General features: G+C 44.8%; 1 protein-coding gene across 5 annotated transcripts in view; it reads right to left on the bottom strand.

Annotated features, from left to right (window-relative positions):
* The window catches only part of ILKAP (ILK associated serine/threonine phosphatase), a 59582-nt gene that overhangs the window by 10583 nt on the left and 21050 nt on the right, over positions 1–27949 (bottom strand). For all 5 annotated transcript variants that reach the window (XM_077827184.1, XM_077827181.1, XM_077827183.1 and 2 more), the window contains 2 exons: positions 24809–24896; positions 18970–19091 (listed from right to left, as the gene is read on the bottom strand). In XM_077827184.1, coding sequence (XP_077683310.1) covers positions 18970–19091; positions 24809–24896 — 210 coding nt within the window. The remainder of the gene's footprint in view (positions 1–18969; positions 19092–24808; positions 24897–27949) is intronic.

Here is a 27949-nt window from a genome sequence, read left to right as displayed (position 1 = left end):
CTGTGGTTATGGCTCTGACCAATGATCTCCTCTTCTCAATCAGAGATAACTAGAGCTATCTGCTGCCTTTGATACCACTGATCGTAAGATCTGGCTGACTCACCTGAAGATCAAAGGTGTAGATGGGGCTACTTTTTGGAGGCTTCATTCTTTTCCTCTCACAGAAAATACTGCTTTAAAAATATTAGTGCATCAGTAAGACAGTGGGGTGGACAAGCTTTCTAGTGCTGTTCTGTTGTTCCTCAACCACTAGCCATCCTTGTCACTAAGCAGAGTCCTAAACAATGGATCCTAATCTAAACGGCTGTTTAGCTTTCAATTTTTGTTTACTGTTAATTGCTTCTGGTTATAAAAGAGGGCTCTACTTCCCCTGCTCTCATCCTCAACCCCGATCCCTTCGGCCTGTTAAGAGGACAAGGAAAGAAAGCTAGTTTATTGGGATGGTGAAAATGAGCGTCCAGAGAGGAAAAATGGTTACCTACCTTTTGTAGCCGTTGTTCGAGATGTGTTGCTCATGTTCATTCCATTCTAGGTGTGTGCGTGCCCACGTGCACAGTTGTCAGACATTTTTGCCTAAGTGGTATCCATAAGGCCAGCTATGGTGCCCTCTGGAGTGCCATGCTCAAGTGCGAGTACATGAGGCTCTGCCGGCCCTATGCCCTCTCAGTTCCTTCTTGCTGGCAGCTCCAACAGAGGGACAGGAGGGCAGGTAGGGGAATGGATATAAGCAACACATGTTGAAGAACAACAGTTACAAAAGGTAGATAACCATTTTTTCCCTCTGAGTGCTTGCTCATTTCGATTCTATTCTAGGTGACTCACAAGCAGTATCCTTGGAGGTGGGCTCAGAGTTCACAGTTGCGCAGCTTGTAGCACTGCTCTACCGAAGCCAACATCATCCCAGGCTTGCAGGGTAAGTGTGTAATGGGACATGAACAAGTGGATGGACGACCAGGCAGCAGCCCTGCAGATATCTTGGGATTGGCACCTGAGCCAGGGAGGCCTCCACCGAGGCTTATGCCCTGGTTGAGTGGGCAGTTATAATCGTCCATGGGGGCACTTTCGCCTGTTCATAGCAAAAACGAAATGCAGGTGGTGATCCATAATGAAATTCTCTGGGTGGACACAAGAAGGCCCTTCCATCCTGTCTGCCACCAAGACGAACATTTGCATTGACTTATGGAATGGATTAGTCCTTTCTGTGTAAACCAAGGGTTCTCAAACTGGGGGTTGGGACTCCTCAGGGGATCACAAGGTTATTACATGGGGGGGTCGCGAGCTGTCAGTCTCCACCCCAAACACCAGTTTGCCTCCACCATTTATAATGGTGTTAAATGTATAAAATGATTGATAAGGGGTGTCACACTCAGAGGCTTGCTTTGTGAAAGGGGTCACCAGTACAAAAGTTTGAGAACCACTGGTGTAAACAGTTAGAGCCCCCCGACATCCAGAGAGTATAATCTATGCTCATATGACGTATACTTACCAGGCTTCTTTCCAAAACCTCATATGTCCTGGCTGGTGTGAAACTGTTAAACTACTTTGTGCAGGAAAGTTGGGTGTAGCTGCAGCGGAACCTTGTCCTTGTAGAACACCTTATAGGGCAGCTCCGAGGTAAGCACCCTAATCTCAGAGACCCTACAGGCTGATGTTATTGCCATGAGGAATGAGACCTTCCATGAAAGTAGAAGAAGGGAACAGGAAGGAAGCCAATGGCTTGAAAGGGGGGCCCTTGAGCCTTGACAGTATGAGATTCAGGTCCTGAGGAGGGACAGGATCATGGACCTGAGGATACAGCCACTCCAGACCTTTTAGAAACTGGACTGTCATGTTGTGAGCAAAGACTCACCTGCCCCGGAATGGAGAGTGGAAGGCCAAAATAGAGGCTAAGTGGACCTTGATCGATGAAAGAGACAGGCCCTGTAGCTTGAGAGTAGAAGACAGTCCAGGATCGATTGCAGTGAGGCCTGTTTTGGCCAGAGACCTTGGTCCGAGGCCCAACACGTGAACTGTTTCCATTTGGCCAGGTAGGTAGCCCTGGTGGAGGGTTTCCTGCTCCCCAACAGTACCTGTTGGACTCGGTCCAAGCACTCCCGCTCCTCTGCATTCAACCATGCAGCAGCCAAGCCATGTCTAGCCAGAGTGGCAGCGGCAGCAGAGCAACCACCGAGATGTCCAGCACTGTGCTAAACCAGTATTGGCGAGGCCAAGCCCTCACCTTGTCCTGCTTGATCTTCATGAGGACCCTGTCGATTAAAGACACTGGTAGGAAGGCATACATTAGGGCCCCCAATCACAGGAGTAAGAAGGCATCATACAGGGAGCCTCTGTCGATCCCCCAAATTAAGCAGAATACGTGGCACTTCCTGTTCTATCTGGATGTGAACAAGTCCACTCAGGGAGTTCCCCACCTCTGGAAGATCATGCTGACCACCTCCAGGTAGAGTGACCACTCGTGGAGATATGAGACGGTCCTGTTGAGGGGATCTGCCAACATGTTCCTGGCCCCGGGAGGTGCACTGTCACAAGATGGATGGCATGCTGCACACAGAAGTCCCACAGCCAAAGAACTTCTTGGCAAAGCGCTGATGACCTGGCTCCGCCTTGCTTGTTGATATAAAACATTGTGGCGGTGTTGTTCATCAGGATCTGGATTACCTTGCCCCTCAAATGAGGCAGGAAAGCCTGGCTGGCCAAGCAAATTGCTCTGAGCTTTCTGATGTTTATGTGGAGGAAGAGATCATCTTGTGACCAATGACCTTGCGTGCTGAGATCAGCCAGGTGCCTCTTGGGGATGCAGACTGATGCCAGCCATGCTTGCAGGGGTCTGAGATGGAGCTGGGCATGACGTACCATGTAGAGTACAGGCTGCCATGTGGCCTAACAACCTTAGGCATCTGTAAGCGGTGGTGAGCGGGCAGGCCCTCACATGCGAGATCAGGTCTGTCATGGCTCAGAAACGGGCCTCTGGGAGGAAGCCCCTTGCCCGCATGGAGTTGAGGACCGCCCCCGCTATGAATTCTGTTTGTTGCGCCAGTATTAGGGTTGATTTCTTTTAGTTTATTAAGAGGCCCAAATCGTGACACGTGGAATGTACCTGATCTCGGCCCAAAGTCCAGAGTTTGGTCAAGAGATCAGAGGCCTAGCAATAGCTAAGAGAAAGCAAAATAACCAAAGATAACCTTGCTTTTGCTAAGATATGCCTGGTCAGCAAAACGCCGATGTTGGGGGCAATAATTGTGTCTTATTCAAAGTTGCAAATAAAACAAAGAAGCCCTGTTTCTGTTGTGTTAGTTTCTTCTGTAGGGAGATGTTCTTCCCACACATCCAACCTTGAGTTTATGAAAGGTTCAAGCATGTCAGTGTAAGATATGGCCTCCTCCCACCTCCCTTTCCCAGGGACCAATGCCTATCTTAAAACACAAATGAACAACTTAAAAGACAATCTTTATTGCCATATACTTTCACTGTTTCTTTGCTTTTACCCCTAGATATGTATCTGTTGGACAATCAAAGGAGCTACTTCATTCCTAGGGACCCCAACTCAGAATTCATCTTATATATATTATACTAATACATTAATTAAAGTACTAATTAAATGTTAATTTGTGAACTTAAGACCATAGGCAGAGACATTATGTAACCTTTGACCATTGGCTACTGTGCTATCACGTCTTGCAGCTAAACCTATCTGAGGGTGTGGGACTGCCTACCCCGTTACTTTCCCCCGCCCATGGAAAATCCATATATTCCATTGTAATCAATTGATTGACAGGGTCTCCGAGCCTAACATATGAGGTGACACTCAGTCAGCGCTGTAAGTAATAAACTCCTGTGCTTGACCTCTACACGGTGTGGATTTATGTCCTTCAGTTTGGGGGCTTGTCCGGGATACAGGCTTGTGAGCTGACTGAGGATCTGAGACCAAAATCCAAAAAAGAAGGTGAGTATGTTTACTTTACCACCTCCTCAGGCCAGGGACAGAAGTCTCTCATCCCCTTTCAGACACATTTCATTTCCACTTTTTTAAATTTAAGTGTGAAGGAACTGAGATACGTGTAGTCCAAGCAGAGGGGTTAAAGAAGGGTACCAGTTGGGAGGGGAGACGTGTGCAAGAAGGTCATGTACTGTTTAAATTAAGGGGGTGTTACGGGGGACTTGGATAAACCACCAGCAAGCGATTGGCCATGAGTTAAGCCCAGGACTGGCTGGGTATGCAAGTGGTAGGCAATGCAAACTGGTGGTCCCATTTCCTCATTGCAAGTAACATTGCAAGTCCCAGGGGAGTGCCCGCCCGGCATGTGATGTACATGCTTTCGAACAGCACAAAATCTCCAACCAATAAGGCCGGCAACTGTGTGTAACTTAAGACCGCGCGGTATTCAAAAAGGGGGGTCCTCATCAAACTGTCAAGCTATGGAGATTGAGACTGCAGTTTTTCAGGAAAAAAGGGGGAAACGTAAATCCCCATCAAGGCTGACAGGCTGTAGAGGTTGAGACTACGGCATTTGGAGGGGGGGGAAATGTAAGTTCCAAACAAGGTCAGCAGCCATGGCATCAAAAGGAGAGGCGATAATCAGCCCTCGAGAGTATTTGCAATATAAACATGTCAAAACTTGGCAGACAGCAGCTAAAAAAACAAACTACTTGGCAGCCGGACCAGAGGCGGATCTGGTTACTTGGTGAAATAACCAAAAAAGTGACAAAACAGACAAGGCAGTAACAGTGTTATTGGATATACTCAACATCAAAGAAAAAATGCAATTTTAAAATCTGAGAACAAAGCTCTGAAAGATAAGAGCTTGTGCTTTAAAATATGTAATTGTCCGGAGACTGGAAAAGATCCCAGAGCAAACGAATTACATTCACCATGCCTGGGACACGCCTCCAGATAGAGCACACTCCCGGCAATTGTCAGCCAACTGCACCACCGATTAACTATCTGTGGGAAAACTCAGCAGCACAAAGCAAAGGGGAGGAATCTGAACCCCCTCCATACATTTCTTCATGTGAAAGGCCAAATTTAAGCACTCACAGAGATAATAAAGGAGCACCACAAGGATTAATTGCCAGAGGGGAGCAAGTACAGCTTATGGCTCTAATCAAAACACAATTAAGGAGGTTCAGAAATGTTAATGTGGAGGGTGAACCAGTAAGGGGACTCAGGACAGAAACAACTGAAATCTATCGTCCCTTCACCCCCCAGGAAAAACAGGCGTTACTGTCTGATGTACCTGAACTCAGACGTGATAACAAGAATACTGAGTTCTGGGACAAGCTGGATGGCCTGGTTGAAATACATGGCCCCCATAGGAAGGACATTCACATTCTGGTAAAGTGTAAATGCCCCAGGATGTGTGGGACAACTTAGAAAATAAATGGAAGATGGGGCACTGGGCTGAAGATCATAACTCCAACACTGCGGGAGGGGATCAGGCTGGAGAACCAGCAGGAATTCCAAACCCAGACAGTGTAACAGGATTCAGAAATGCACTATCTGCTGCTCTAGAAGTCCAGACCACTGACTGGGGGGCTCTGCAATCAGTGGTTCAGCAGAAGGGGGAGTCTGCCATGTCTTATGCTGAAAAGAAATGGAATGCATTCCGAGCTTATTCAGTTCTGGAGAATATAACATCCCGAGACCATGATGTATTCCTCCAAATCCTAAAGGAAGGGCTGTCTGCAGACCACCAAGCAGTCCTGGCATTAGGCATCTCAGTGGGAGAGACCTACTCAGCAGTATTGAAATGGGCCACAGAAGTAGAAAACAGAAAAAAGAGGAAGGTAGTAGCAACCACCCCCTTTGAGGAAATTACAGCAGTTCACGCAATCAGAACCACTACCTGCTTCACGTGCAATAAGCCTGGACATCTGGCATGTGACTGTAAAAATAAAAATAAAATCAAAACATGCAGCAATTGTAAAAGGAGTGGCCACATAAAGGAAGACTGCTTTCACCCTGCGAGGGGGGGGGGTGGGGGGTGTAAGGAGGGCCAGTGGCCAAACAAGCAGAATAAAACTGATACAACTAGTACACAAGAACAACAAAAAAGATAAACAAATCCAGGAGTTGCTCAAACTCCTGGCTAGCAAATAAGTATCAGCAGCCTCTGTGGCTGGAACCAAAGATGACCCCAGGATGTTTCTTAATGCACGAGTGGGGCGCTGACTGTGCAACATGTTAATAGACACAGGAGCCTTGGTATCGATAACCAGCCAAGATCTCCCCCACACCCATCGAACCATATGGATTGAAGATTAAAAGCAATCCTAAACCAGCCAGTAGAAATAGAATTTGAAGATATGGTCACAGTCAGTCAAATCTGGGTTTGCCCCGAGCAGAGAGACACAATTTGTGGCATAGATCTCCTTAAGGAGCTTGGGGGAGTAAGCAACCCCAGAGCTAGCTGCATTAAATGGGCCGGAGGGTCCAAACAGGAGAGATCATCTCAAAATATAGCCATGATTGCCAGTAATAAGGCAATAATACCAGAAGGGGGGGGGGGGCGAGTCCAGTAGAAACACTGTGATCCCTTCACCCTGAAGGGTGGGCAACAGATAAACAAGATTGTGGGCTAGTAAACATGAAGCCTATATCTGTAGAAGGACCAACTCATAAAACCCACAGGCAGTACCCGATTAAACCAGAAGCCTTAGAGTCAGTTAAAATTATAGTCACTAACGTGGAATCTAAAGGGGTGATTAGAAAAACCACCTCCACAACTAACTCCCCAATTTGGCCCATACGGAAGCCAGATGGGACCTGGAGGTTAACTATAGACTACACCCACCTTAACCAGGTGACTCCAAAGGCACATCCTATTGTGGCAAGCCCGGCCACTATTCTTAATTTGCTAAAACCAGGACACTCAGTATTCTCAGGTTTCACAGTAGCAGCCGTGTTAGTCTGTATTTGCAAAAAGAAAAGGAGTACTTGTGGCACCTTAGAGACTAACACATTTATTTGAGCATAAGCTTTCGTGAGCTACAGCTCACTTCATCGGTGCCACAAGTACTCCTTTTCTTTTTTCAGTCCTGGATATAGCTAATGGATTTTGGAGTATTCCCCTTGCAAAAGAGTCAGGAAAAATTTGCATTTACAGTGGGAGACCAGCAGTACACTTGGAACTGAGTACCCCAGGGGTTCTATAATTCTCCCTCTATCTTCCACAGGGCGATGGCAGAAGTAATAGGAGAAGTGCCTTTGGAAGGGGATACTGTAATATTGCAAAAAGAAAAGGAGTACTTGTGGCACCTTAGAGACTAACCAATTTATTTGAGTATAAGCTTTCATGAACTGTGCATCCGATGAAGTGAGCTGTAGCTCGCGAAAGCTTATGCTCAAATAAATTGGTTAGTCTCTAAGGTGCCACAAGTACTCCTTTTCTTTTTGCGAATACAGACTAACACGGCTGCTACTCTGAAACCTGTAATATTGCAGTATGTAAATGACTTGCTAATTGCCAGTTCAAATGAAAAGGACAATTTAAAAACCCTAAACAGACTGTTTATATATCTTCGCGAGGCAGGATTTAAATTAAGTGTGAAAAAAGCTTAATTGCAACAGCAGCAGGTTTTATACCTAGGGCATAACATATCACAGGGAGAGAAAGCACTCAGACAGAAAGCAGGCAATTAGAGAGTTAAAAAAACCACGGACAGTTGAGGAAGTCCGGAAGGTGCTGGGACTCCTCAATTTCTGTAGAATATATATTTTGGAGTACTCAGAGATGGTGGAACCAATTCAAAGCCTCACTAGAGGAGGAAAGCCTGCAAATGAGTTAGTAATATGGGGCACAGAACTAGAGGAGTCATTTATAAAAATAAAACAGGCTTTAGCCTCCGCCCCCCAGCCTGAGCTTACCAGATATGGGAAAGCCGTTCCACCTTTATTGCAGCCATAGTGAAACTCAATACTCAGCTGTATTAATCTCCTGTGTCCCAGAGACTACCAGAGTGCATATGGGCAGGCTGTAAAAGCTTGTGAATCATACATTCTCAAGGGGAAACGAGTGTTATATACACCCCATACACTTTTTGATCTCCTTAATACCGACGGCTAAGATCTGTAACAGATGCCCGCAGGAGTCAGTGGGAATAAATATTGTGCTTGCAAAACCCCAATTTCTCTATAGTAAGGGACAAAGGAATAAATGTAGCTGAATATCTGAACACAGAGGGAGAGTACACGCATGTCTTATAGATAGGGAAGAGGAAGTGTTGGGGAGAGTTAAAGAAGAGCCATTAGAGAATTCAGATATAATTCTGTATGTAGATGGATCAAGAAAGTACGAAAATGGAGTGCCACACACCGGATGGGCAGTGGTACTCAGTCATGGGACAGTAATAGCATCAGGTCAGACGGAAGGATCAAAGTCAGCACAAGAAGCGGAGCTAACAGCCCCCACTGAAGCTTTGAGAGTAGGGGAAGATAAGAAGCTCACTGTATACACAGCAGATATGCATTCGTAGTAGTACATGACTACGTTGACATGTGGTCACGTAGAGGGTTTATAACAACTGGCAAGCCAATTAAGAACATGGAGGCAGTTTGAAGACTAACAGAAGCTACCAAACTACCATCAAAACTGGCAGTAGTAAAGATAAAAGCACATAATAAAATCTCAAGCGAGAAACAAAAAGGAAATTACTGGGCAGATAAACGGGCCAAAGAAATTGCACAAGCAAGTCCTATTAAGATTTGTGCAGCTGTAGTGCCAGAAGAGGAAGTGAATTTAAAAAAAGCTATATGCAACCATAAGCCCAGAAGAAAAAAAATAAATTGGAAGAGCCACGCTGTGTGTATAAAAATCATCTCTGGTATGGGCTCGGGGGGAGGAGCTGGTAGCCCCGGAGTGCATACAAGCTCTGCTGCTCCATGCCATCCATTCTCTAGCTCATCTGGGGTGGAGACAAATGAGAGCTGTCCAGGAACACTGGTGGTGGCCCTCTATGAAAAAAGATGCTTTATTATTTCTCAAATGATGTATGACATGTGCACAAGTGAATGTGGGTAGAAGGAAAAAGGTGCCCCTGAATCACCAACCATGGCCAGATGGACCGTGGCAGAATCTGCAAATTGATTTTACTGAACCCTTGCCACAAAGCAGGGGGTACACTTACATTTTGGTAATTATTGACACTTTTACCCGATGGCTAGAGGCATTCCCAAACAAGAACTGCACTGCCACAACAGTAGTTCGAATCCTAGCAAAAGAAATAATACCCAAATGGGGTCTGCCACTGTCAATAGACTCCTACCAAGGAACTCACTTCACAGGGCGAGTAATGAAAAAGGCATGTAAGGCACTAGGAATAAAGCAAAGATTCCATATACCATACCACCCTGAAAGCTCGGGAATGGTGGAAAGAATGAATAGAACAATGAAAGCAGCCTTAACAAAAGCAGTACTGGATACAAGAGGATGGGCTAGTATGCTCCCTGTTGTATTGTATCGAATCAGAGGCAGCCCAAACAGGCTGATTCAGCTCACGCCCTTTGAGCGAATGATAGGAAGAGCAATGAGAATGCCTAGCACTGTGATCCTCCCTCTGGGAAGGAGGAGGGGGAGCGTCGTGGCTTTTTGCAGACAGGCTGCAGAACTACATCAAGGCGTTGGACAGAGAGTTAAAGGATCTATACAACCAAGTGAAAGAAAATCAAACCCAACTTGATGATAACAGCACTTTGGACAAACCTGCATTTAAAGTTGGGGATTTGGTAATGTGTCGCATTTACCCAGAGGTTAAAGGAATTTTAAAGCCGAGATGGCAAGGCCCTGTGAGGGTCCTTCTGACTACTAATACATGTGCAAAGATTGAGGGGAAATTGGGAACATTTTGGAGGCACCAAAATCAGTTGAAATTGTTTGAATCAGCATCTGTCAATACTAACAATGTTTCCACAGGTGAACAAAAGGAAGTGAAGGAGGAAGGACTGAAGGGTGACCAGGACAACCGGAGTGACCATGGGGAGGCTCCTGCTGTCCCTGTGGTGCATGCGGAAGGACGCAAGCAGTGTGCCATGTGAAAAGGAGGACTGGGAATGGGTCACTAACCCCCCTCCTCCGGGTTTGCTTCACTTTAATTGCCGCACTAAAGAAACTTAGCTTTTGCAGAACACGTGCAGTGGCCAATAAACAAGTCTGGCCAGAGGTAATGGTGGCACTATGGTTAGGACATGAGCATACGTGGAACGTAAAAAGGTCCAAATAAAATCATACACTGATGCTCATAACAACAGGGAGACTAGTAACATTACAATTTTGATAACAGCTGACTGCCCTGTTATTTGCGGGTGTCAGGTGCCAGAGATTATGGAGTTTAATGGAGGCATTTGGAAGGACTCATGGAAGTACATGAGTTACCCCTTTGAGCAGGGTGACACCCTTAGACGATGCTGTGGCCCTCTTAGAGGGACAGTGTCTATACTTAATGCAACCAGTGTCCGGATTACCTTTAAAGGGGGACAGCTGCATACTACTAGTGAAGGGGAATACAAGGTCCTGGGTTATCCCTCATTTGAACATAATTACATGGCATATTGCCACGATGGCTTGGGAGGAAACACAAACCTCGATACTGGAATTTGTGTGGGAGTTTTTGGGAAAGAAACCAAACAAACACTCATGAAAGATCATGTGCCAATTATACTGACATGGTATCAAAATAAAGGCACTGGAGGAGAGTTGTTGGAGAGCAGAACAAGCTTTGGCCATCACCACACAGGAAACTGTAACTGATCTCTGATCTCCTTGATGGCCGGGTCCACCCAGCCCTTATGGAAGTGGTGGGACCCTATGTCCCTAGTACCCCTCCGTGGGCATAAGGAAACAGAGAATCAATGAGAGTCCAAAGACCGGTTTAGACAGGTCACAGTATACTCTTTAACCTTTTGGTATCTCTGGGCATCCCTCATTTACAGCAAGCCAGGATGGTGACCTCCATGCCAGTATAGAGGAGGGGTCATGTTATTAAGATAGAAAGCGTTGCATACTCCAAGGTTGCTGGGAGAGCATTGCATCCTATTGAATGTTGCACCCACTTGGATAAGGAAATTGTGTGTACATGCCCATATAATATTCTAATGAATCAGTCTACGTTCAAAGTGGCCATCACGGAGAAACTGGTACACACGGAGCTGGTCCAGATGAACTGTACCTACTGGTGTGTGACTGCCCAGTACCACTCCATCAAGTTAAATGGAAAGCTCTGCCCCTCAAGGCATCCAGCTGTGTGCATAACGGTTTCCCGAAGGGCAACCCTGACTGTTGATGGGACGCAGCTCCACCATACTCCGCCAATGATGGGTAAACTAACATGGGATCCGGAATGGCACTACGGCAGTAAGTTATCTAGAGGAGGGTCTACAGGCCTTGCAGGCAAAGATCGAGGAGTTGGTGGCCAAGGCCCAGAGATATATTAGGGAAGGCCGTCTGAGGTACACCCTGATAGGGGAAACCGTGGACCAGGCCGCTGTGAAGTACTCAAAGGTGCAGAACCAGGCACGGGAGGTTAAAACGAAGATCATTGGCGATGCCATCTCAGGTGATAAGGTCCCCTGGGGATGGATCTGGGTGCTATTTTGTCAAGTTATGTGGGGAGTCTATCCTGACATTCCTGATGGTATTGGTGCTTTACCGGTGACTCTGAAATAGACTGGGTACATTGAAATTGGTATATTTGACCTGGCGGGTTAGGAAACCTTAGGGTCAAGAGGAGGGACTGAAGGGTTAAAATCTATTGCTGATGTAATAATGTGGTATATGGATTTGTGTTTTTTATACTAATACATTAAAGTATTAACTAAATGTTAATTTGTGAACTTGAGACCATGGGCGGAGACATTATGTAACCTTTGACCATTGGCTACTGTGCTATCATGTCTTGCAGCTAAACCTATCTGGGGGTGGGGGCAAGGGGGTGGTGTAGGACTGCCTACCCCAGTCACTTTCCCCTGCCCATGGGAAATCCATATATTCCATTGTAATCAATTGATTGACAGTATCTCTGAGCCTAACAAGCGAGGTGACACTCCGCCAGTGCTGTACGTAATAAACTCCTGTGCTTGATCTCTACACGGTGTGAATTTATGTCCTTCAGCACCCAACGGTCTGAGGTTACTTTTGACCATGCCGACTAGAAGGGACACAGGCAGCTGAGGAAGGTGGATTCTGAGAACTGATTGGGGTGCCGTCCTTGAGTGCATTCTCAAAATGAGTGCTTCTGGCCCCTTTGGTGTCTTACCAGGCCAGGCTGATTGCTCCTCCACCTCCCAGTCACCCAATGATGACAGAACCCCCGTCTCTCTCTCTTTTCTCCTAAAGGAGACTTGGCAGGGAGGCCAAGGCCTAGGAGGCAGGGGTGGCTGGAATTGCTTTCTTCTCCCTAGGCGCCAGGAGGGTAACAGACGTCAAAGGTGCTCCCAGGTGCTAAGGTCCCCTACCGCTCCCAGGAGTGGGATCGGGGGGTGGGGAAGAGAGGCTGGGGGATCTAACAGGAGAGGCACCCCCTCAAGGCTCTGGAGTGGGCAGATGGCCCAAACTGGGTCCTTTGCTGAATACCCCATCCCTCCTTGCTTGGTGCCAGGGAGCCTCACTTTTTTAGGTGCTTCTTGGACACTGGCGGAGGGGAGCGGTGCCGGGCAGAGCTTGGTGCCAGGCAAAACGCTCTTCACTGATGCGGAGGTGCTAGGCGTAGAGTCGGAGCAGGAAGACTCCGATGCCGGCCAAAGTGCAGCCTCTATAAGAAAGGCCCTTAGACGAATGTCACGCTTCTTTTGAGTTCTGGGTTGAAAGTTCTTGAAAATTCAATACTTGTCCTTTATGTGCTACTCTCCCAAGGGGCAGTGGCTATGAGGGTCACTAACAGGCACAGGCCTATTGCAGGCTGAACAAGGCTTGAAACCTGGAGACCGGGGAGTCCCTGCTGAGGCTTACTAAAGGAAGCCTTATAACTTAACACCTAATTACTAACTACTGTAAACAACTATATACAAAGAACAGACAATAGATGCTGGGAAAAATCATTATCCACTTGCTGAGGCAAAGTCACTCTGACCAACTGTAGGGGCAGTAAGAAGAACAGAGTATGTAAGGCCTGCGACTTCTCATATACCAGCGCATGACTGCGGCACTCCAGGGGGAGCCACAGCTGGCCCTCCAGATACCGCTAAGGCAAAAAATGATGACTACTGTGCACATGGGCGTGCACACACCTAAAATGGAATCTGAGTGCTTGCTCATGCTGCAGTAGTGTTAAGAAATTGCACAAATTTAAACATGCCTCTTCTTGTACCCTCTCTTCCTGCAAACTGACAAGAGAGAGCAACCCACTGTATCATTACAATGTTTGTACCAAGCAACTTCTTCAAACTGCACATGCTGATCTGCTTTCTGGCAGGCCAGGGATATGCAGGACACAAGCCTTGGAGGCAGATTTTGTTTTTAAAGGAGCTGCGGCATGCAGAAAACATGAGTTATGTGCACAAAAAGGAGGGAGATATCATGTGCCCCTCCCATTTCAAGACTGTCAAGAGCCTGGGGACATTTGACAATGGGCCTTTCATTTCCAGGTCACTGATTCAATTCCAGCAAGGTCAATAACCGCACACTCTAGGGATACCTAACAAAGCTTAAATACATCAAGTTATGCCCAGAGCCTGGGATTTTTTCAAAAGCACTCAATGCTGGTCTAAATTTCTCCCCATGAAATCAACAAGCACCTTTAAAAATCCTACCTTAATCGTGCACCTGGCATAATTCAACATAAGGCACCATCAATAGTGGCAGAAAGCACTGAAAAACCATCTGACAGAGGCCTGCCTTGGCAGTGTCACTGTAGCTCCTAGTGGACAGGTATCCAAATAGAAACCACAGACAAGCATTAATCTTCACCCTCATTGGTAGCCTTAGCAAAACACAAGGGTTGGTCCCTGCATGTTAGGGTAGAGGTACAGGATAATGGGGAAAGTCTTACATAGCTGATGTATGTGCTATCTTTTATTTATTAGTTGTATTATAGTAGTGCCTAGAGACTATTGTACTAAGTATTGTACAAACATAAGACAATCCCTGCCCTAAAGTGTAAGACAAGAGCCAACACACTGAAACATCATACTGGAGTAGAGAGTAACAAGAGGATTCTGACCACCATAATAAGCAGCTGTCACAGCAAACCAGCCTAACCACTGACTTTTTTTTGTAAACACTGTGGCAGAGGTGAGTTTTACGGAAGGATCTGAAGGACAAAATGGAGGCTTTGCCCATACATAGTGGGTGGCATGGGAGAAAGCACGAAGATGCAGCCAAGAGCAATGAAAGCCGACATCAACGGTAGAGCAAGTTTGATAAGGGCTGACATCTCAATACCATTTATGAAATGACAGGCTGGGAAACATAGAATATCAGGGTTGGAAGGGACCTCAAGAGGTCATCTAGTCTAACCCCCTGCTCAAAGCAGGACCAATCCCCATTTTTTTCCCCAGATCCCTAAATGGCCCCCTCAAGGATTGAGCTCACAAGCCTCGGTTTTGCAGGCCAATGCTCAAACCACTGAGCTATCCCTCCCGCCCAAATAATAATAAGAAGCAGCCATGAAGGGCCTTAAAAGCGAGAAAACCGTATCATGCCTTCTTTCCATCACCCTCACTGACTTTCTAGCCATCTTAGAACTAGGGCTGTCAAGAGATTAAAAAAATTAATCGCTATTATGCATGCTATTAAGCAATAATAGAATACTATTTATTTAAATATTTTTGGATGTTTTCTACATTTTCAAATATATTGATTTCAATTGCAACATAGGATACAAAGTGTACAGTGCTCACTTTATATTTTTGATTACAAATATTTGCACTGTAAAAGACAAAGTATTTTTCAATTCACATTAATACAAGTACTGTAGTGCAATCTCTTTATCATAAAAGTTGAACTTACAAATGTAGAATTATGTACAAAATACCTGCTTTCAAAAACAAAACAACGTAAAACTTTAGAGCCTACAAGTCCATTCAGTCCTACTTCTTGTTCAGCCAATCGTTCAAACAAATTTATTTACATTTGCAGAAGATAGTACTGCCGGCTTCTTGTTTATAATGTCACCTGAAAGTGAGAACAGATGTTTGTACAGCACTGTTGTAGCTGGCATCGCAAGATATTTACGTACCAGATGCGCTAAAGTTTCATATGTCCCTTGATGCTACAATCACCATTCCAGAGGACATACATCCAGCTGACTACAGGTTCTGCTCCATAATGATCCAAAGCAGTGCATGTTCATTTTCATCATCTGAGTCAGATGCCACCAGCAGACGGCTGATTTTCTTTTTTGGTGGTTCGGGTTCTGTAGTTTCTGCATCAGAGTGTTGCTCTTTTAAGACTTCTGAAAGCATGCTCCACACCTCATCCCTCTCAGATTTTGGAAGGCACTTCAGATTCTTAAACCTTGGGTTGAGTGCTGTAGCTATCTTTAGAAATTTCACATCGGTATCTTCTTTGCATTTTGTCAAATTTGCAGTGAAAGTGTTCTTAAAAACAAACCACCAACATGTGCTGGGTCATCATCCGAGACAGCTATAACATTAAATATATGGCAGAATGTGGGTAAAACAGAGCAGGAGACATACAATTCTCCCCCCAGGAGTTCAGTCACAAATTTAATTAACAAGTATCATCAGCATGGAAGCATGTCCTCTGGAACAATGGCCAAAGCACGAAGAGGCATATGAATCTTTAGTGCATCTGGTACAGATATCTTGCGATGCCAGCTAAACAGTGCCATGTGAACAGAGGGGGGAGGGATAGCTCAGTGGTTTGAGCATTGGCCTGCTAAGCCCAGGGTTGTGAGTTCAATCCTTGAGGGGGCCCATTTAGGGATCTGGGGAAAAAAATTGGGGATTGGTCCTGCTTTGAGCAGGGGGTTGGACTAGATGACCTCCCTTCCAACCCTGATATTCTATGAACATCTGTTCTGACTTTCACGTGAAATTGTAATTAAGTGGGCAGCATTACCTCCCATAAATGCAAACAAACTTGTTTCTCTTAGTGATTGGCTGAACAAGAAGTAGGACTGAGTGGACTCGTAGGCTCTTAGGTTTTACACTGTTTTGTTTTTGAGTGCAGTTATGTAACCAAAAACATACGTTTGTAAGTTGCACTTTCAGGATAAAGAGATTGCACTACAGTACTTGTATGAGGTGAATTGACAAATACTATTTCTTTTATCATCATTTTTACAGTGCAAATATTTGTAATCAAAAATATAAAGTGAGAACTGTACACTATATTCCGTGTTGTAATTAAAATAGATATATGTAGAAAATCAAAAATACTAACAAATTGAAATTTATTTTTCTATTGTTTAACAGTGCGATTAATTGCAATTAATTTTTTTTTAATTAATCACGTGAGTTAACTGCAATTAATTGACAGCCCTACTTTGAACTAATTCAAAATTCCCAACTGGCTTTTCAAAAGACTTTCCATGCAGAGACCTGCTCCATCCAAATATCTGTATCCCTTTGCCAATCCACTTACACTTCTCCTCCAATCATGGCCTCATCTCTGCCTAGGGCCCGATTCTTCAGTTGGTAGTTGCTTGTTCCTTCAAGCTGCCCCATCCCTCATCAGCTCACCCCCTATCTTTTCAGAGACACTGCCTATTTAGTTCTGTTTAGTTAAGCTTTACTGGTGTATCTTTATATAGTATCAATACGAGGGAGGGATTGCTCAGTGGTTTGAGCATTGGCCTGCTAAACCCAGGGTTGTGAGTTCAATCCTGGAGGGGTCCCATTTAGGGATCTGGGGAAAAAATTGGGGATTGGTGCTGCTTTGAGCAGGGGATTGGACTAGATGACCTCCTGAGGTCCCTTCCAACCCTGATAGTCTATGAATACACAGCACTACTTGTATTATGTGATGACTAATACATAGAGGCAACTGCACGGAGACCTAAAGTATGTGTTACTTGAATGTAAACCTCTGAATCCAAAACAGTAGGCAGAACCTACTCCACCACCAAAAACTCAGATGAATGCCATTCAGGTGCTTCTCTTATTTGTTAACCTGCAATAATTCAGTGTGCTGACAGTTCCCTTCCTCCCTCTTTCTCGGTCATAAAACATTTAACCACTGAAACATGGGTAGACTCCTAGCCAATGGAGACGTTGCCTAAAGTCTGCAAAGAACTAAGAGACTTGTTCATCTCCTTCCTACTTGCAGAGATGGATTGGTGATAAACACAGATAATGGCATGTGCCCTCTGAAGATAAGGGACATGCCATTTCCAGAGAACGCTAGCATTACAAGCCTTAGCCCACCCATTCCCACACCCTGCAAGATAAGATTCCAGGGGAGTTTGAAGCACGTGCATTCCGAACATTTAGGAATTAAAAAAAACAAACAAAACCAAACCACACATCTTTTCACTCTGATTTTGACTTCCCTGTAAAAAAAGTCAAGATGTAACTAGTTGAAACATTGACTGTGTCAAAAAGAAGTCTTCAAGAAAGTGATCAAGTATTAATATACAGCAGATATTTAAGTATTAATATACACCAGACCGGAAGTGTCTATGTGTTCACATGCACACAGAGTGAGTGCACTTTAAAAGAAGTCCATTCCAGCTCTAGAAAGAGTACCCATTTTAAATATAGGGAACATCTCAAACCTTAATCACTACTAAGGGCTTGTCTATACAGTAAAAAGAAAAGGAGTAATTGTGGCACCTTAGAGACTAACCAATTTATTTGAGCATAAGCTTTCGTAAGCTACAGCTCACTTCTACACTTTCCACAGCATGCAACTGATGAAGATCTTTTTATACACACAAAGCATGAAAAAATACCTCCCCCACCCCACTCTCCTGCTGGTAATAGCTTATCTAAAGTGATCACTCTCCTTACAATGTGTATGATAATCAAGGTGGGCCATTTCCAGCACAAATCCAGGTTCTCCCCGCCCCAAACACACCCACCCACCCACTCTCCTGTTGTTAATAGCTGTTGGATTTGTGCTGGAAATGGCCCACCTTGATTATCATACACATTGTAAGGAGAGTGGTCACTTTAGATAAGCTATTACCAGCAGGAGAGTGGGGTGGGGGGACGTATTTTTTCATGCTTTGTGTGTATAAAAAGATCTTCTACACTTTCCACAGTATGCATCTGATGAAGTGAGCTGTAGCTCATGAAAGCTTATGCTCAAATAAATTGGTTAGTCTTTAAGGTGCCACAAGTACTCCTTTTCTTTTTGCGAATACAGACTAACACGGCTGTTAGTCTGAAACCTTTCTGTACAGTGTATGGCAAGCTGGGATGTAAATCTACCTGGCACTAGCCTGCTGCTCACTAACTGTTTGGGTGGACCCTGCTGACATCCATTTCAAAGCAGAGTAGAATTTGAGTGTGAGTATATAAAAGCACACTACAGAACTTTCAGTGTGCATCAACAGGATCCATGTGGACGGTTAGCGTACAGCACACTAGCATGGAGTAGATTTACATCTCACTTGCCATACATTGACCGTCTATACAGACAAACTCCTGGTTGATGAACTAAGGGTGCCACTGTATGCATAATATTTCAAGGAAATGAGGAAGCAGCTTTAGATACACTCAAGGAGCAATTTTTTGCTGTTTTAGTTTATATGTGCTTGTTTAGTGCCATCTGGCTTTCACTCAAAGACACATAACACTGCTCCACCCTCCTGCCAGTGCAACACAGTACCATGCCTCTAGGACAAATCCACCCTCGGTTTCTTTCTAAGGCCAGGAAAATTAATTTCAGCCTACCATTCCAGTTACAGGATTCTTGGAGGGCACCCCATAAACAACTGCTTCTCTAGCAAGATTCCTATGTGCCCCGATTTTCAAACATGCTAAGCACAATCAACTTCTATGGGAGCTGGGTGTGCTGAGCACACCCAAACCACATGAGAGTTCAGGCTCATTCCATCTCTTCTCTTGTTTACCTGACATTTCCTCCAGCCTTCTGTATCCTCATTCGCTCCTCATATTGGGTAGGGTTGTGTTCTTTACTGAGACTTAAGGCTGTATGTTTTTGACTCTCCTCGTTGTAACGACACAAAATCGCCTGTGCTGACAAAAACCCCTTGTGAGTAAGTGGTGTTAAGCCTGTAGTATAAAGTTTCTACCAAACAAATGCAGAACAAAGGATCTCTTCCCTGAACAAAGGTTTTCAGGTTCAATTCCCCAGGAAATAAAAACTCATGGCAAGACCAAAAGTTATTGTACTGAATTTCATCCCTTTGGCAAAGAAGATTGATCTTAAAATTATTTTTGAAATGCAAGTAATTTATGGGATTTTTAAAATAAATTGAAGACACCACTAACTAAAAAATATAATCAGGTATCTAGCACAACCTGGAGTCCACCAGGAGACAGCTAAAGAACACAACAGGTTTGCAGAAGGGCATATCATCACATAATGGCAGACAGCTAAATATCGACAAGTTTTTAAGTGCTTATATACAAATGCTAGAAGTCTAAATATTAAGAAGGGCAAATATGAGTGCCAGATATCAAATGAAGATATTGATATAATAGGCACCATGGAAAATTGGTGGAATGATGATAATCAATGGGACACTAATACCAGGGTACAAAATATATAGCAGTGGTTCTCAAACTTTTGTACTGGTGACCCCTTTTACATAGTAAGCCACTGAGTGCGACCCTCCCCCCCGTATAAATTTAAAACACCATTATAAATGCTGGAAGGCAAAGCAGGGTTTGGGGTGGAGGCTGACAGCCTGTGACTCCCCATGTAATAACCTTGTGACCCACTGAGTGGTCCCAACCCCCAGTTTGAGAACCCCCAATATATAGGAATGACACATGCTGGTGGGGAAGTGGTACTATATGTGAAAGAAAGCATAGAGAGAGTCGAATATAGCACAAATCTTAAAATGAACTAAACTGTACCAAAGAAGATCTCCATAAATAGAAGTTCCATGCTTGAATAATAAGAATATAGCAGTAGAGATACACTACTGGCCACCTGACCAAGACGGTGATTGTGACTGTGAAATGCTCAGGGAGATTAGAGGCTATAAAAAAACCTAACAAACAGAAATCTCAGTAATAATGGGGGATTTCAACTATCCCTACAATGACTGGGTACATGTCATCTCAGGACAGGATGCAGAGATAAAGTATTTTGACACCATAAATGACTACTTCTTGGAGCAGTTAGTCCCAGAAACCACAAGAGGAAGATGAAATCAAGAATTGCGTCTAAGTGGAGTACAGTGTGACATGGCACTCCATAATGTTTTATGGAAATATGCTTATGAATGAATATATGACATAACTGAAATACGTTTTATGCTACATATGCCGTGTAACATCTCTCTGCAAAGGTTATGATCTACTGAATATATTCATCCTATTTTATGCATGTATCATTTCTGTGTTCTAAGTTATGAATACTGGCTGTGTACTTGTTTAATTTTAAATAGCCTAATTAAAGCATTTGGTCAGCTTCTTTGGGAACTTTAACTTGCAAATTCCTTTCTAATCAAGAACCACTTAAGCTAACAATGAACTTGGAGAGCTTTCCCAGGAATGTGGCCTGGCTGGCAAGGAACTCAGTCATGCTTGGACATGTGATTCCAAAACTATCTTGGAACTGGATTTTGCACCGGAGAGGAGGGGGTCTCCAACCACAGTTCTATTTAAGCCCCTGGGAGGCCCCTCTATTTTGTCTTCAGCTGGCTCAAGAGATATCCTTTGTGGGTGGAGAGGCTATCTGAAAGAAACTGGAACAAAGGACAGTAACCATGGGGGGTGGGAGTGATAGAATCACTTTTTACTTAATTAACCCAGAATATGTACCTGGGGGTAGGGTGGGGGTGGGGGAGCGGCAAACAGCTGTGCATATTTCTCTATCAGTGTTATAGACAGCAAAACAAACAAACAAACAAACAGTTTATCTTGTGTAAGCTTTATACTGGATAAAACTGATTTATTTGGGGTTTGGACCCCATTGGGAGCTGGGCATCTGGGTGTTAGAGACAGGAACACTTCTTAAGCAGTTTTCAGTTAGGCCTGCAGCTGTTGGGGGACATGGTTCAGACCTGGGTCTGGGTTTGCAGCAGGATAGTGTGTCTGGCTCAAACCAGGCAGGGCACTGAAGTCCCAAGCTGCCAGGGGAAACAGGCTCAGGGGTAGTCTCAGTACCTCAGGTGGCAGTTCAAGGGGTTTTCTGTGATCCAAGCCGTCACAGTGGTGCAGCGAGCACAGCTAATTGCTTTGAGATACTGGTAGTGATTTTAAGTGAGTTTTCGCAGAAAGAAAAGGAGTACTAGTGGCACCTTAGAGACTAACCAATTTATTTGAGCCTAAGCTTCCATGAGCTACAGCATCCGATAAAGTGAGCTGTAGCTCACGAAAGCTTATGCTCAAATAAATTGGTTAGTCTCTAAGGTGCCCCTAGTACTCCTTTTCTTTTTGCAAATACAGACTAACATGGCTGCTACTCTGAAACCTGTCATTAGAGTGAGTTTTGGGCGTGGTGGCTGGAGAACAGACAAAGTGGTGCCTGGCTCTGTGGATGAGGGGAAAGCAGTGGACGTGTTGTTCCTTGACTTTAGCAAAGCTTTTGACATGGTCTGCCACAGTATTCTTGTCAGCAAGTTAAAGAAGTACGGGCTGGATGAATGGACGACAAGGTTGATAGAAAGCTGGCTAGATTGTCGGGCTCAACGGGTAGTGATCAATGGCTCCATGTCTAGTTGGCAGCCGGTATCAAGTGGAGTGCCCCAAGGGTCGGTCCTGGGGCCGGTTTTGTTCAATATCTTCATTAATTATCTAGAGAATGGCGTGGATTGCACCCTCAGCAAGTTTGCAGATGACACTAAACTGGGAGGAGAGGTAGATACGCTGAGGGTAGGGATAGGATAGAGTGGGACCTAGACAAATTAGAAGATTGGTCCAAAAGAAATCTGATGAGGTTCAACAAGGACAAGTGCAGAGTCCTGCACTTAGGACGGAAGAATCCCATGCACCGCTACAGACGAGGGACCAAATGGCTAGGCAGCAGTTCTGCAGAAAAGGACCTAGGGGTTACAGTGGACAAGAAGCTGGATATGAGTCAACAGTGTGCCCTTGTTGCCAAGAAGGCCAATGGCATTTTGGGATGTATAAGTAGGGGCATTGCCAGCAGATCGAGGGACATGATCGTTCCCCTTTATTTGACATTGGTGAGGCTTCAACTGGAGTACTGTGTCCAGTTTTGGGCCCCAAACCAGAAGAAGGATGTGAAAAAAACTGGAAAGTGTCTAGCGGAGGGCAAGAAAAATGATTAGGGGACTGGAACACATGACTTATGAGGAGAGGCTGAGGGAACTGGAATTGTTTCATCTGCGGAAGAGAAGAACGAGGGAGGATTTGATAGCTGCTTTCAACTACCTGAAAGGGGGTTCCAAAGAGGATGGATCTAGGCTGTTCAGTGGTAGCAGATGACAGAACAAGGAGTAATGGTCTGAAGTTGCAGTGGGGGAGGTTTAGGTTGGATATTAGAAAAAACCTTCACTAGGAGGGTGGTGAAGCACTGGAATGCGTTACCTATGGAGGTGGTGGAATCTCCTTCCTTTGAGGTTTTTAAGGTCAGGCTTGACAAAGCCCTGGCTGGGATGATTTAGTTGGGGATTGGTCCGGCTTTGAGCAGGGGATTGGACTAGATCACCTCCTGAAGTCCCTTCCAATCCTGATATTCTTTGATTTGTTATTTTCTGTTTGCTTATTTTGGGGAAGGGAATAGAGGCAGGAAAAATCAGCAATGTTAGTGAGACTCAGAAAAAGATAGAACTGCACAGGTTGCAAATGGCTGAGAAAGAAAATGAACTTAGAGGACTGATGGAATTAAAACAAATGGAAATTAATGCAGAGACAGCCAGGGAGGAAGCTGCCCACAAAAGGGCAATGGAAGCAGAAGCAGCCAGGGACAAGAGAGCCCTGGAGTTAAGAGACAGAGAAATACAGGCCCAGAAGCATAAACTGACTGTTATGGAGTAAAAGAGACAAAACCCTCTAGCTGCTGGTTCCACTTCCCCAAAAATCGACAAATGGGAGCGACTATGTCCACAGTATGATGAATCCAGTGATACTGCCCAATATTTAAATCACCTTTGAGAGACTGACCATACTATCCCTGAAGATCAAAAAATGACCACATTGATTGCAAAATTGGCAGAGCTCTGGACATATTCAGTAAGATGCCTAGTGATGATGCTTCAAACTATGGTAAATTTAGGGAACTGGTTTTGAAACAGTTTCAGATTACACCTGAAACCTACAGGGTTAAATTCAGGAGTCTTAAGAGGAGATCTGGTTTGAGTAATGTGGCTTATATAAATGAAGAGAGAGATTTGGTAGATAAGTGGGTGACGGGGAAAGGCATTACAAGCTTGGAAGGAATGTGTGATTTGGTTACTCAGGAACAATTCCTGAATATGTGCAGTGATGATGTAAAACTGTATTTGTGGGATAAAACGGTGAATGCAGTGGGTGAATTAGCTGGGTTTGCGAACTCTTACGAGCAATCACAAGCTGCAATTAAACATAAACCACTGGCAGAGAGGTACAGGGTTGGGGGGAAAGCAGAATCACTGTTATACCCCGGGAAAAAGGAGGCTGGGCGTTCACCTCCCCACTCCTGTTACTCGTCCCAAATCTCCTGTACAAGCAGAGGAGCCCAAGAGGTGCTACCATTGTAAGTCCATTGAGCACCTGAGCAATAATTGCCCTTGGTTAAGAGGGAACAGGCAGCAGGTAATACATGAAGCTGCTGCTTCTCAGAGCCAGGCTGCTGCTTCTTTCCACACAGCATTTGTAAATGTTGCTTCTACACAACCAAGCAGTTAGCATATGCATGCTGTTAAATTTAATGGGAAAGTACTCGTTGGTTTAAGGATAGAGACTTCTGTGGTCAGGAGGACCTGATCCAGGAGGATTTGTTGCCAGGGAAAATGGCAGGATTAGAATTGGTGAGAGGTTACTAAGTCCGTGCCCCTTTAGCTAAAGTATGCATGCAAACTAGTGATTTGCAGGCTGAACTGACTGTTGCAACAGTGGCACACAATTTTGCACTGTTTCTACTGGAGAATGATTTCTTTAATGTGGCAGAATCTGTCCCAGGGTTGGTTAGCAGTGAGAAAGAATCTTGTGCTAAAAGCCTTGGGGGGGGGGGGGGGGGGAACACGTGAATTCACATGGACTGCTGGGGGAATAGGAGAGTGTCTCTTAAATTCCTGTGAAAAAAAAAAATGCAGCTTTAGGGGCAGGAATGGGCTTAACTTCCTGTTCATTCCCAGGAAGTCATCAAGTGATTCATCCCAACATCCACTCCCAGCTTCTGGCAAACAGAGACTGTGGACACAGACTTCCTGTTCATCCCCTCTGAAGCACCTGACATTGGCCACTGTTAGAAGACAGGGTACTGGGATAGATGGCCCATTGGTCCAACGCAGTATGGCCGTTTTTATGTTCTTGTAAGTTAGAACCTAGAGGGACACACAGCTACTCTAAGTCTCAGCCTCTTCAAGGAGGAATCTTTGTAGGAACAGCTGGGAGCTCCCAGCTACTTCTGTCCAGGATCTTCCAGTGAAGCTCAGTAAAGAATGATTGTCAATCAATTACTTTAGCATCAATTAATGTAATCAATGTAATCAATTACTTTAGCATCTCCCAACCGGAATCCCTATAAAGGGTGGAAATCCATTCCTCCTGCAAGTACTGGGGATGTTATACAATTAAAATCTACATAGTAGGTTTCTTAGTGCTACTTACCCGGCTGTCTCCAAGGTTGGCAATGTAAAGGATGTTATCCACAGCCAGGACACAGGTTGCTGTGGACCCATCCTTCCACGCAGGCTTCCTGGAGGCACCAGAAATAAGGTTACAATGGAAAAAGCTAGTTTTTGTTAGAGGTTAACCTGGTGTTCTATTTCTAAAGGTTCAGAGAACCCTGCAAAGGATGCCTCCATTGCAAGACATTCAGAAGTCAACTAGCACAAAAACACCAAGATTCTGTTTGGGAGTTCTCCCCGTTTTGCTCACAGGTTTTTGTTAAATTAATTATATAAAACAGGTTTATATAGACAAGATACATACTAAGATGAAGACAGATTAGCAACATAGAGCAGCAATTTCTAACTGTGGGTGGCACCCCCAAGGTGGGGTTCTAAGGGATGGCTGCAGGTAACAGCTACCTCTCTGCATTTTTCTTCTCCTCCCATTCCATGCTACACTCAACTCCAGGGAACTCATTTAAGGGTATGACAGAACAAGTTTCACGGTAACTGCCTAGCTCTCAGTGCCTAAAAAATAATGGAAGTTCTCCTTAAGTGGCAACTTCCATAGAGTGCAGGGCAGGTGGATGGTGAGGAACTAAACAGTAACAGAGGAGAATATGCAATCTACTCACTGCTCCCCTCTACCCTCATACCTGGTATTCCTCACTCATACTATTTCAAATCATCACCCACAGTACCCACCATCCTCCAGCTTCAGTAATCCCCACTCCCTGTTTAAGTTGTTTTCCGGACATTTGGCTTTCTGTAGTTCAACAAGTGTCTAGACAGCATGGTGTAAAATCAGACATGCTGCTTGGATTATAGCTGCAGCACTGTTTTCCTTACTGTGGACCAGACATAACAGTATAACAATTCTGAGTGTCATTTCTTAAATTTATCTGCTCCTAAATCATCTTTCATTTGTGTTTTCCTGATGCTGAAGAGCCTAATTAAATTTCTCCATAATTTCAAATGCTGATATAACTAACAAGTTTGCAAATGCAGCCGTGTAGATTACAGAATATAATATATACAGGTTAGATGGAGTTTTGTTTTTTTTAAAAACACAGGTTTGGGAAAGATATCAAATAATTGTTTTAACGAATTCTGTTAGTACTTTTTTGTGCCTACACTGGTCACGTTTGTTTTGTTTAACTGGTTAGGGTTAGAGAGCTGAGCTGGAGTTTGGTTTGTGATGTTGTACATATGAAGTGAAATTTCTAAGCTCATTGCTAGATGTATCGATATTCTCTCCAGATGTGTTATAGATGAAAAGTTATGAAATGGAAAGGATATGCAAGGCTGGTAACCAAGTTGGATTAACCCAGCATGTACCTTGGGTAACAAAGTTCCTCCTCTGCCTTGGTGGGTCCTGCGCTTATTGGCGGATTTGCTTGCCTCAGAGATTCACGGCAGCCCTCAGTTTGGCCACTTTGCTAATGGCTCAAACCTGCCATCCACTCAGCTAACCTTATGACTGGCCAACATGGGGGAAAACAGAGAACAATCCCCGCAGTCTCTGTGTCCCACCTAGTGGGTCGCGGACAGGCCAGATCCCTTTCCAATTTAGACCTTCCCTTCTAGTGTTTCTCACAGACCAGGTCAACTCCTCCTGTGTCTGATCACGAGTTGGGGGGAACATGGGCCCACCCTCTACACCAGGTTCCAGCCCAGGGCCCTGTGGATAGCAGCTGTCTACAATGTTCCCTGTATCAGCTGCGTGACAGCTACAACTCCCTGGGCTACTTCCCCATGGCCTTCCCACAGCACCTTCTTTATCCTCACTGCAGAATCTTTCTCCTGAAGCCTGATCACGCTTGAACTCTTCAGTCCTCCAGCAGCATGCCTTCTCACTCCCTGCTCCTTGCGCACTCCCCTACTAACTGATGGGAGGTCCTTTTTAAACCAGGTGTCCAGATTAGCCTGCCTGCCATAATGATTCTATGAAGTTCTTAATTGGCTCCAGGTGTCTTGATTATCTTGCCTGTCTTAACTGGTTCTAGCAGGTTCCGGATTGCTCTAGGGCATCCCCTGCTCTGGACACTCAGGGAACAGAAAACTGTTTATCCAGTGGCCAGTATATTTGCCTTCTAACAGACTTCTGTACCCCACTGGTCTGGGTCTGTCACACTTGCTTAAGTATAAAGCGATACATGGTGGCACCTCAAAGTGTTAGTGGTTCCCCCCCCCCCCCCCCCCGCGGGGATAGGCTGTGTTTTTCCTCAAGGAAAATAAGTCTCCATTAGAACAAAGCTAAGAAAAAGTATAGTCCGTTAGAAGGATGATTCAAATATTAGTCGTTAACCATCAGACCATCCATCCTTTAGAGCAGGGGTTCTCAAATCTTTTCTTTTTGAGGCCTGCCCAACATGCTATAAAAACTCCCCGGCCCACCTGTGCCACAATAACTGTTTTTCTGCATATAAAAGCCTGGGTCAGTGTTAGGGGTAACAAGTAGGGCAATTGCTCATGGCCCCACACCACAGGAGACCCCGTGAAACTAAGTTGCTCAGTCTTCAGCTTCAGCCCCGGGTGGCAAGGCCCTGGGCTTCAATCCAATGCAGTGGGGCTTTGGCTTTCTGCCCTGGGCCCCATTAAGTCTAATGCCAGCCCTGCTAGGCGGACCCCCTGAAACCTGATCACAACCCCCCAGGGGGTCCCAGATCCCTGGTTCAGAACCACTGCTTTAGAGAGCAGTCTTGAAAATAATGCAAGATTTAACTAGTAACATGGGACAGGCAGATAGAAGTTTAACTACATATAACTTAAGGCATAAAAAAAAAAAATCTCAGTGATTCACTAGAATCCTTGGTCATGACCATTGCTCTATGTGGGAGCATATCTGCTGGTAGCCACCTGAATTCTGGATAGAGGGCAATGCAGAACTCCCTGAATATCTGGAATTCCTTGTGCTAGGAACATGCCACTCTGTCATGCTATGAGCTTGCAGATTTAAGTTAAAAAACTATTGCTATCACTTGATATCTTAAGTTATTTGATCGTTAACTGTTATTTTAGTAATATGCAAGATCTCCTTGGATACAGGTCACAAAAGGTGCTATAGAAGAAAGGGACAGAAGCCAGTTTTGGCTCACATTCTGGCCCCATAGTGCCTCACTCCCCATGACAATCCTGG

The sequence above is a fragment of the Eretmochelys imbricata genome, chromosome 9, assembly GCF_965152235.1.
Source record: "Eretmochelys imbricata isolate rEreImb1 chromosome 9, rEreImb1.hap1, whole genome shotgun sequence".
Classification (NCBI taxonomy): Eukaryota; Metazoa; Chordata; order Testudines; family Cheloniidae; genus Eretmochelys; species Eretmochelys imbricata.
Note: the sequence above shows the minus strand (reverse complement) of the source record. Positions and strands in the feature narration are given on the sequence as shown.